Here is a 12,390-nt window from a genome sequence, read left to right as displayed (position 1 = left end):
CCAGAGAACCACAAGAACCAGAGCACAACAAGACACAGAGAACCACAAGAACCAGAAACCAAGAGACCCAGAGAACCACAAGACCCAGAGAACCACAAGAACCAGAGAACCACAAGAACCAGAGAACCACAAGAACCAGAGAACCACAAGAACCAGGGAACCACAAGAACCAGGGAACCACAAGAACCAGAGAACCACAAGAACCAGAGAACCAGAGAACCACAAGAACCAGAGAACCACAAGAACCAGAGAACCACAAGAACCAGAGAACCACAAGAACCAGAGAACCACAAGAACCAGAGAACCACAAGAACCAGAGAACCACAAGAACCAGATACCACAAGAACCAGAGAACCACAAGAACCAGAGAACCACAAGAACCAGGGAACCACAAGAAGTGGAGTACCATGAGAACCAGAGAACCCAGGGTACAACAAGAACTGAAGAATCATGAGAGTCAGAGAACCACAATGACCAGAGAACCACGAGAACTAGAGACCCACAAAAACTACACTGACAAAACGTTGCTAAACTGCACACGATTTTCAAATGCTAGTAAGCTCTACCTTTTATGGCTCGCTCTATATCCCACAAAACTTTCTGTCCAAAGGTTCCTGTAAAAGAGATAACAATAGATTATTGAAAGCAAGGCACGATGCCTCACCTCAGCAGGACTAAGGCATGGATTGGGCCCTGGTAACCCAGATTCCTTGGAGTGTGCCCCCCCCCCCCCCCTCCACACAAAAATTAAATCGTCTCCACTGCCGACAGTTCATCGGCTAGTTTGGGCGTTGTCATACTCTAGTCAGTCCCAAGACCTACCTACATATCTGCCAGCACTTGTCCACAGACGTGCGGAGCAGTCGGTGGAAGCTGTGACTATGAGGTTCTTGCCGCTCACAAAGTCGAGGCTCACGACGCACATGAGATGCGCTCTGAATTTGCATAATAGTGGTGGAGGAACGCAGCTTACCTGGGGATAATAATAATATAAAAATAAAATTTCAGCACAAATGAGGCAAAAAAAGATAGTCACTTTCAGCTGTTGTCGCGAGTAATTTGGAGATCTGATAATAGGGACAATAATTCTAAAGCACCATAATGGGGGAATAATAATAATATAAAAATAAAATTTCAGCACAAATGAGGCAAAAAAAAAAAGATAGTCACTTTCAGCTGTTGTAGTGAGTAATTTGGAGATCTGATAATAGAGTCAATAATTCTAAAGCATCATAATGGGGGATAATAATAATATAAAAATAAAATTTCAGCACAAATGAGGCAAAAAAAAGATTGTGACTTTCAGCTGTTGTCGCGAGCAATTTGGAGATCTGATAATAGGGACAATAATTCTAAAGCATCATAATGGGGAATAATAATAATATAAAAATAAAATTTCAGCACAATTGAGGCAAAAAAAAAGATAGTCACTTTCAGCTGTTGTAGCGAGTAATTTGGAGATCTGATAATAGAGTCAATAATTCTAAAGCATCATAATGGGGAATAATAATAATATAAAAATAAAATTTCAGCACAATTGAGGCAAAAAAAAAGATAGTCAATTTCAGCTGTTGTAGCGAGTAATTTGGAGATCTGATAATAGAGTCAATAATTCTAAAGCATCATAATGGGGAAACCAATGGAGAAAAGGCTCATGATTCTCAAGCAACACATTACATACCACGCGGTTCTAACGCTGACCCAAAACTGACCCTGCAGAACGCGGTCATATCTGACCCAACACTAACCCTATACCACGCGGTTCAAACCCTGACCCAACACTAACCCTATACCATGCGGTCATAACCCTAACCCTGACCCAACACTAACCCTATACCACGCGGTCATAACCCTGACCCAACACTAACCCTATACCACGCGGTCATAACCCTAACCCTGACCCAAAACTAACCCTATACCACGCGGTCATAACCCTAACCCTGACCCAACACTAACCCTATACCACGCGGTCATAACCATAACCCTGACCAAACACTAACCCTATACCACGCGGTCATAACCCTAACCCAACACTAACCCTATACCACGCGGTCATAACCCTAACCCAACACTAACCCTATACCACCCTGTTCTAACCCTGACCCAACACTAACCCTATACCACGCGGTCATAACCCTAACCCAACACTAACCCTATACCACGGGGTCATAACCCTAACCCTGACGCAACACTAACCCTATACCACGCGGTCATAACCATAACCCTGACCCAACACTAACCCTATACCACGCGGTCATAACCCTAACCCTGACCCAACACTAACCCTATACCACGCGGTCATAACCATAACCCTGACCCAACACTAACCCTATACCACACGGTCATAACCCTAACCCTGACCCAACACTAACCCTATACCACGCGGTCATAACCCTAACCCTAACCCAACACTATCCCTATACCACGCGGTTCTAACCCTGACCCTGACCCAACGCTAACCCTATACCACGCGATCATAACCCTGACCCAACACTAACCCTATACCACGCGGTCATAACCCTAACCCTGACCCAACACTAACCCTATACCACACGGTCATAACCCTAACCCAACACTAACCCTATACCACGCGGTCATAACCCTGACCCAACACTAACCCTATACCACGCGGTCATAACCCTAACCCTGACCCAACACTAACCCTATACCACGCGGTCATAACCCTAACCCAACACTAACCCTATGCCACGCGGTCATAACCCTAACCCTGACCCAACACTAACCCTATACCACGCGGTCATAACCCTGACCCAACACTAACCCTATACCACGCGGTCATAACCATAACCCTGACCCAACACTAACCCTATACCACGCGGTCATAACCCTAACCCAACACTAACCCTATACCACACGGTCATAACCCTGACCCAACACTAACCCTAGACCACGCGGTCATAACCCTAACCCTGACCCAACACTAACCCTATACCACGCGGTTCTAACCCTGACCCTGACCCAACGGTAACCCTATACCACGCGGTCATAACCCTAACCCAACACTAACCCTATACCACACGGTCATAACCCTGACCCAACACTAACCCTATACCACGCGGTCATAACCCTAACCCTGACCCAACACTAACCCTACACCATGCAGTCATAACCCTAACCCAACACTAACCCTATACCATGCGGTAATAACCCTAACCCTGACCCAACACTAACCCTATACCACGCCGTCATAACCCTGACCCAACACTAACCCTATACCACGCGGTCATAACCCTAACCCAACACTAACCCTATACCACACGGTCATAACCCTAACCCTGACCCAACACTAACCCTATACCACGCGGTCATAACTCTGACCCAACACTAACCCTATACCACGCGGTCATAACCCTAACCCTGACCCAACACTAACCCTATACCACGCGGTCATAACCCTTACCCAACACTAACCCTATACCACGCGGTCATAACCCTAACCCTGACCCAACACTAACCCTATACCACGCGGTCATAACCCTAACCCTGCCCCAACACTAACCCTATACCACGCGGTCATAACCCTAACCCAACACTAACCCTATACCACACGGTCATAACCCTAACCCTGATCCAACACTAACCCTATACCATGCGGTCATAACCCTGACACAACACTAACCCTATACCACACGGTCATAACCCTAACCCAACACTAACCCTATACCACGCGTTCATAACCGTAACCCTGACCCAACACTAACCCTATACCACGTGGTCATAACCCTAACCCTGACCCAACACTAACCCTATACCACGCGGTCATAACCATAACCCTGACCCAACACTAACCCTATACCACGCGGTCATAACCATAACCCTGACCAAACACTAACCCTATACCACGCGGTCATAACCCTAACCCAACACTAACCCTATACCACGCGGTCATAACCCTAACCCAACACTAACCCTATACCACCCTGTTCTAACCCTGACCCAACACTAACCCTATACCACGCGGTCATAACCCTAACCCAACACTAACCCTATACCACGGGGTCATAACCCTAACCCTGACGCAACACTAACCCTATACCACGCGGTCATAACCATAACCCTGACCCAACACTAACCCTATACCACGCGGTCATAACCCTAACCCTGACCCAACACTAACCCTATACCACGCGGTCATAACCCTAACCCAACACTAACCCTATACCATGCGGTCATAACCCTAACCCTGACCCAACACTAACCCTATACCACGCGGTCATAACCCTAACCCAACACTAACCCCATACCACGCGGTCATAACCCTAACCCTGACCCAACACTAACCCTATACCACGCGGTCATAACCCTAACCCAACACTAACCCTATACCATGCGGTCATAACCCTAACCCTGACGCAACACTAACCCTATACCACGCGGTCATAACCATAACCCTGACCCAACACTAACCCTATACCACGCGGACATAACCCTAAACCCTGACCCAACACTAACCCTATACCACGCGGTCATAACCCTAACCCTGACCCAACACTAACCCTATACCATGCGGTCATAACCCTAACACTGACCCAACACTAACCCTATACCACGCGGTCATAACCCTGACCCAACACTAACCCTATACCACGCGGTCATAACCCTAACCCTGACCCAACACTAACCCTATACCACGCGGTCATAACCCTAACCCAACACTAACCCTATACCATGCGGTCATAACCCTAACCCTGACCCAACACTAACCCTATACCACGCGGTCATAACCCTAACCCAACACTAACCCTATACCACGCGGTCATAACCCTAACCCTGACCCAACACTAACCCTATACCACGCAGTCATAACCCTAACCCTGACCCAACACTAACCCTATACCACGCGGTCATAACCATAACCCTGACCAAACACTAACCCTATACCACGCGGTCATAACCCTAACCCAACACTAACCCTATACCACGCGGTCATAACCCTAACCCAACACTAACCCTATACCACCCTGTTCTAACCCTGACCCAACACTAACCCTATACCACGCGGTCATAACCCTAACCCAACACTAACCCTATACCACGGGGTCATAACCCTAACCCTGACGCAACACTAACCCTATACCACGCGGTCATAACCATAACCCTGACCCAACACTAACCCTATACCACGCGGTCATAACCCTAACCCTGACCCAACACTAACCCTATACCACGCGGTCATAACCCTAACCCAACACTAACCCTATACCATGCGGTCATAACCCTAACCCTGACCCAACACTAACCCTATACCACGCGGTCATAACCCTAACCCAACACTAACCCTATACCACGCGGTCATAACCCTAACCCTGACGCAACACTAACCCTATACCACGCGGTCATAACCATAACCCTGACCCAACACTAACCCTATACCACGCGGTCATAACCATAACCCTGACCCAACACTAACCCTATACCACGCGGTCATAACCCTAACCCTGACCCAACACTAACCCTATACCACGCGGTCATAACCCTAACCCAACACTAACCCTATACCATGCGGTCATAACCCTAACCCTGACCCAACACTAACCCTATACCACGCGGTCATAACCCTAACCCAACACTAACCCTATACCACGCGGTCATAACCCTAACCCTGACCCAAAACTAACCCTATACCACGCGGTCATAACCCTAACCCTGACCCAACACTAACCCTATACCACGCGGTCATAACCCTAACCCAACACTAACCCTATACCATGCGGTCATAACCCTAACCCTAACCCAACACTAACCCTATACCACGCGGTCATAACCCTAACCCTAACCCAACACTAACCCTATACCACGCGGTCATAACCATAACCCTGACCCAACACTAACCCTATACCACGCGGTCATAACCATAACCCTGACCCAACACTAACCCTATACCACGCGGTCATAACCCTAACCCTGACCCAACACTAACCCTATACCACGCGGTCATAACCCTAACCCAACACTAACCCTATACCATGCGGTCATAACCCTAACCCTGACCCAACACTAACCCTATACCACGCGGTCATAACCCTAACCCAACACTAACCCTATACCACGCGGTCATAACCCTAACCCTGACCCAACACTAACCCTATACCACGCGGTCATAACCCTGACCCAACACTAACCCTATACCACGCGGTCATAACCATAACCCTGACCCAACACTAACCCTATACCACGCGGTCATAACCCTAACCCAACACTAACCCTATACCACACGGTCATAACCCTGACCCAACACTAACCCTATACCACGCGGTCATAACCCTAACCCTGACCCAACACTAACCCTATACCACGCGGTTCTAACCCTGACCCTGACCCAACGGTAACCCTATACCACGCGGTCATAACCCTGACCCAACACTAACCCCATACCACACGGTCATAACCCTGACCCAACACTAACCCTATACCACGCGGTCATAACCCTAACCCTGACCCAACACTAACCCTATACCATGCAGTCATAACCCTAACCCAACACTAACCCTATACCATGCGGTCATAACCCTAACCCTGACCCAACACTAACCCTATACCACGCCGTCATAACCCTGACCCAACACTAACCCTATACCACGCGGTCATAACCCTAACCCAACACTAACCCTATACCACACGGTCATAACCCTAACCCTGACCCAACACTAACCCTATACCACGCGGTCATAACTCTGACCCAACACTAACCCTATACCACGCGGTCATAACCCTAACCCTGACCCAACACTAACCCTATACCACGCGGTCATAACCCTTACCCAACACTAACCCTATACCACGCGGTCATAACCCTAACCCTGACCCAACACTAACCCTATACCACGCGGTCATAACCCTAACCCTGCCCCAACACTAACCCTATACCACGCGGTCATAACCCTAACCCAACACTAACCCTATACCACACGGTCATAACCCTAACCCTGATCCAACACTAACCCTATACCATGCGGTCATAACCCTGACACAACACTAACCCTATACCACACGGTCATAACCCTAACCCAACACTAACCCTATACCACGCGTTCATAACCGTAACCCTGACCCAACACTAACCCTATACCACGTGGTCATAACCCTAACCCTGACCCAACACTAACCCTATACCACGCGGTCATAACCATAACCCTGACCCAACACTAACCCTATACCACGCGGTCATAACCATAACCCTGACCAAACACTAACCCTATACCACGCGGTCATAACCCTAACCCAACACTAACCCTATACCACGCGGTCATAACCCTAACCCAACACTAACCCTATACCACCCTGTTCTAACCCTGACCCAACACTAACCCTATACCACGCGGTCATAACCCTAACCCAACACTAACCCTATACCACGGGGTCATAACCCTAACCCTGACGCAACACTAACCCTATACCACGCGGTCATAACCATAACCCTGACCCAACACTAACCCTATACCACGCGGTCATAACCCTAACCCTGACCCAACACTAACCCTATACCACGCGGTCATAACCCTAACCCAACACTAACCCTATACCATGCGGTCATAACCCTAACCCTGACCCAACACTAACCCTATACCACGCGGTCATAACCCTAACCCAACACTAACCCTATACCACGCGGTCATAACCCTAACCCTGACCCAACACTAACCCTATACCACGCAGTCATAACCCTAACCCTGACCCAACACTAACCCTATACCACGCGGTCATAACCATAACCCTGACCAAACACTAACCCTATACCACGCGGTCATAACCCTAACCCAACACTAACCCTATACCACGCGGTCATAACCCTAACCCAACACTAACCCTATACCACCCTGTTCTAACCCTGACCCAACACTAACCCTATACCACGCGGTCATAACCCTAACCCAACACTAACCCTATACCACGGGGTCATAACCCTAACCCTGACGCAACACTAACCCTATACCACGCGGTCATAACCATAACCCTGACCCAACACTAACCCTATACCACGCGGTCATAACCCTAACCCTGACCCAACACTAACCCTATACCACGCGGTCATAACCCTAACCCAACACTAACCCTATACCATGCGGTCATAACCCTAACCCTGACCCAACACTAACCCTATACCACGCGGTCATAACCCTAACCCAACACTAACCCTATACCACGCGGTCATAACCCTAACCCTGACGCAACACTAACCCTATACCACGCGGTCATAACCATAACCCTGACCCAACACTAACCCTATACCACGCGGTCATAACCATAACCCTGACCCAACACTAACCCTATACCACGCGGTCATAACCCTAACCCTGACCCAACACTAACCCTATACCACGCGGTCATAACCCTAACCCAACACTAACCCTATACCATGCGGTCATAACCCTAACCCTGACCCAACACTAACCCTATACCACGCGGTCATAACCCTAACCCAACACTAACCCTATACCACGCGGTCATAACCCTAACCCTGACCCAAAACTAACCCTATACCACGCGGTCATAACCCTAACCCTGACCCAACACTAACCCTATACCACGCGGTCATAACCCTAACCCAACACTAACCCTATACCATGCGGTCATAACCCTAACCCTAACCCAACACTAACCCTATACCACGCGGTCATAACCCTAACCCTAACCCAACACTAACCCTATACCACGCGGTCATAACCCTAACCCAAAACTAACCCTATACCACGCGGTCATAATCCCAATCCTTACCCAACTATCACGCTGCGCGATGATTACAATGGAGATATCAACGAGAATTCAACAATGTTGAAGTGTGTTATAATGAAGTTATGACAATGATGATGAAGTCAGTTATCCACCACCGTCTAGACTACACCGTCCCCTACTTAGATTTCCTATCCTAAGGGGCATAACTCGCTCACCGGCGTGCCAAACCCCCTCAGCGTGCCCCTCGCCTTAAGGTGGCGCGCCGAGGTTGTTTTGGCTAAACAGCTTTTACTAATTTACCTATATTAGACTCATTTTAGGCTCGATTTTCGTGAATTTTTCAGATTTTATTAATACATCTATGCTTTGTCAGATCCCGCAAGATTCACACTTGTTTGAAATCAAGTTATATTTTTTCATGCAAGGTAAATGGAAGCATTTTTTTATAATAAAATAAAAATATCAAAATCGGCGCGATAAATTTTTTTCTAAATTCACAGTAAAACACTTCATGTGAAACAAACAAGGCAGCTATCGTCGATTACCATGTGTGACACAAGCGTGGGCTTCGTTTGAAGCGCGTTCAGATACTCAACATTTGATTCTAATTTCTCATAAACGCAGGTTCGACATACAACTACATCAAGCAAGTACTTTCGGTAAGGCCTATTTTACCAATAGCGTCGGGTAATAGTTTGGAAGATGAGCGGGTTGCGCTAAAATGTTGAAAAGGAAAAAAATATTTAGTTTTCGAATTATCTTAACAAAAATACTCTCGAATTGACTATCTGAAATTTATTCTTGTGCAAAACTGGTCCTCTTGCCCCTCTCAGACAAGTTGCCTTAGGGTGTGGACTTAGCAGGGGGCGTAAATTCGGGGATGGATCTTTGTAGGCAAGAGTGCATTTATTTTTTCAAAGATTGCTAGAACAATTTTGGCGTGAAATAAAGATTCATCAATCGCGAAGTTTGACAGGTCAGTTTTAAGCCAAAAATTCTAGGGCTTTAAGTTGGAGTATTGTTAGGTGTTACTGTATATTTAGAAAAAAATTCATCGCACAGATTTCGAGATTTTATTTTAATATAAAAATATTGCTTCCTTTTAACCTGCATGACAAAAAATAATTTGATTTCCAAGAAGAGTGAATCTAGTGGAATCTGATAAAGCATAGATGTATTAATAAAATCTGAAAAATTTACGAAAATGGCGCCGAAAATGAGTCTTCTGTAGGGAACATAGTATATAAGCTGTTTAGCCAAAACAACCTCGGCGCGCCCCTCGCCTTAATATCACCCTGCCTTACTAACATTTCCTATCTTGAGAGGGAGGTTGTCACGGCGTAAATTCGCCCGCCGGCGTGCCGCGGATTGCCTGTGTTTGTCTTCGTCTGACCGCTCTTCAGGATTTTCCTTGGGAGGAGGCTTTTCACTTTCTTTGATGTAGTAGCAAGAAATGTCCCAGACCTTGAAACAAACATAAAGACGATGAATAAATTAAAAATAATATTATTCTTATTTTGGTTAAGAATGTTAAACATGAATGCATGAACGTGTGATTGAAAAATCCGAAGACCATGAGCAACGTGACCTAAAGACCACAGGGATCCCGAAGGGATACAGGAACCCAGTGGTGGGGGTAAATTTACTAGATAGCGACGCTGTATACTACTTCTGTACAATAATTTTCATAAACGCGTGGAACACACTTAAGCTTATACACTCTAATGTCTTTGTTCTCTTTTGTGCTAACTGCTATCCTTTGACAACAACACTTTGTTTCACGTTTTAAAACCGTCCACTCTATGCATTTAAATCAAACCCCTAAGGTATGCTTTTTCATACAACTCTAGCTAAACGCATGCTATGATTGGTCGAGTAGAGATGTTGACTAGTGTACACACGAATATTTGATGTCACTCTAGGATGACAAGAAGGCGCGTGACAGAGCGACTGTGGCTCAGCCAGGTCCAACGCGTTCATATCGGGTTTCCATGTGGTTTAATTTCTAGCCCCCACGCTGCCTCACGGTTCATCCCCGAACACAGGGAACCCGGCAAGAACGCCTGGGACTGGGCTGCCTGTGGCTACCAAATTACCCTGACATAGCCGAGTGTGTCCGCTGTGACAAGCATCGTATTGTCGCTGTCTGTAGTGAGCGCTGTCACGGATTCTTTCCCGCTCTGAGCCGCCATAAACTGGCCCAGAAGTTCCCCACCAAAAAGGGTCCACAGGCGAACCCATCCTCCTGAGCCGCTGGTCACTAGGGTTGCGGTCTGTCGATGGCTCTCTCGCTTCTGCAGGAAAAGAACCTGGGAACGAGAAAATTACAGGAAATTTACAGCACGATTCGTTTAGCGGTGAAACTCCAATCCTCAATTGACCGTGAAAGTTGGAGTTTTCATGGTTTGGTAGAAAACTGCTGACATTTATCTGACAGAACGTATTTTCACAGGCTGCTATTGAATTCTGAATCAAATTGTTTTCTGCCATGATCGTCAGCGTTGCCGTCATCGTTGCTTAAAGAATGTCGATCACCCACTTCTTTGTTATTGCTTATCATTGAAAATACGACCCTGATACTATCAACTCTTTGCGCGCCAAAAACAAACATAATGGTGTCTGAAAACGAAAGAGCGAGGCTTCTGGTTTGTTATTTGCTTCTTCGCGCATATGTACGAAGAAGAAGAAAAAGACAGGGTCGAAAACGACACAGATTTTAAGTCCAAACTATTTTCCAGAAGAGGGAGCAGATATTGTTAAACACACTTGTTCTTCTATCATAAAAATCATCACGCTTGTTTTAGGTTAAAAACAACAACTAAGCGTCCTGTGCATTGTCGCTTGATAGTGTTTCCATTAAAAAAGTTGAGTCGTATGACGCCTATTTCCGGTCGTTACAGTTGTAGATGAACTGTTTTTTTTCTGACTTTGAAACGACCCGTCGCTTCGCTCGTATCTGTCGTAAGGGTCGTCAAATCGAACGGTTCCATATAGTCGTCACGGTTGCGAGGATTTTTTTTTCAGACGACTTTTACGACCCATACGACTGTTACGACTATATGGAAATATATGTTCTCTAATATGTTCTCTATCTCTAATGACAGTAATACGACCCGTTCGTTTGGTCATATCTGTCGTAAGGGTCGTCAAATCGAACGGGTCCATATAGTTGTCGCGACCCTTACGACTAGAACTGGTTCTATCTCTAATGACAGTAATACGACCCGTTCGTTTGGTCATATCTGTCGTGAGGGTCGTCCAATTGAGTGTTTCCATACAGTCGTTTGCAGACGACTGTTAAGACCCTTACGACTATATGGAAAACAGGCTTTTTTACTTACGTTCTCGACGACGGAGTCGTGGTCTGACTCCCTGACTTCAATGTCTGGTAAAATGGGCGTTATGAGCCTGCTGTTTGGCCTGGACATGGCGATCAGGGTCGGGTCCCTGAATAGCGATGAACGCCTGTTCCCACTTCTTGAGGCCGATCGGCTTGAAGGCCTGTGACCTTGAGACAAACGGGACGATGCCACACACGCACTTAAAACTGCCAATCAAAATACAAATAGAAGGGTCAAAATACAAAAGTACCACACGCGCACTTAAAACTGACAAACAAAATACCAAAAAAATGCACTTATAACTGTAAAGCGCCTTGGATCTATAGGAGAAAGGCGCTATATAAATTATTATTTT

The 12,390-nt window shown here is 46.7% G+C and overlaps 1 protein-coding gene across 1 annotated transcript in view; it reads right to left on the bottom strand.

Annotated features, from left to right (window-relative positions):
- LOC5510598 (WD repeat-containing protein on Y chromosome) overlaps positions 1 to 12,390 on the bottom strand; it is a 37,736-nt gene that overhangs the window by 1,219 nt on the left and 24,127 nt on the right. Inside the window, exons 21-25 of the mRNA XM_032379758.2 lie at positions 12,036 to 12,241; positions 10,791 to 11,003; positions 10,003 to 10,158; positions 823 to 973; positions 567 to 614 (exon numbers count right to left, since the gene is read on the bottom strand). Coding sequence (XP_032235649.2) covers positions 567 to 614; positions 823 to 973; positions 10,003 to 10,158; positions 10,791 to 11,003; positions 12,036 to 12,241 — 774 coding nt within the window. The remainder of the gene's footprint in view (positions 1 to 566; positions 615 to 822; positions 974 to 10,002; positions 10,159 to 10,790; positions 11,004 to 12,035; positions 12,242 to 12,390) is intronic.

The sequence above is a fragment of the Nematostella vectensis genome, chromosome 10 (genome assembly GCF_932526225.1).
Source record: "Nematostella vectensis chromosome 10, jaNemVect1.1, whole genome shotgun sequence".
NCBI lineage: Eukaryota > Metazoa > Cnidaria > Anthozoa > Actiniaria > Edwardsiidae > Nematostella > Nematostella vectensis.
This window is presented reverse-complemented; position numbering and strand designations above follow the sequence as displayed.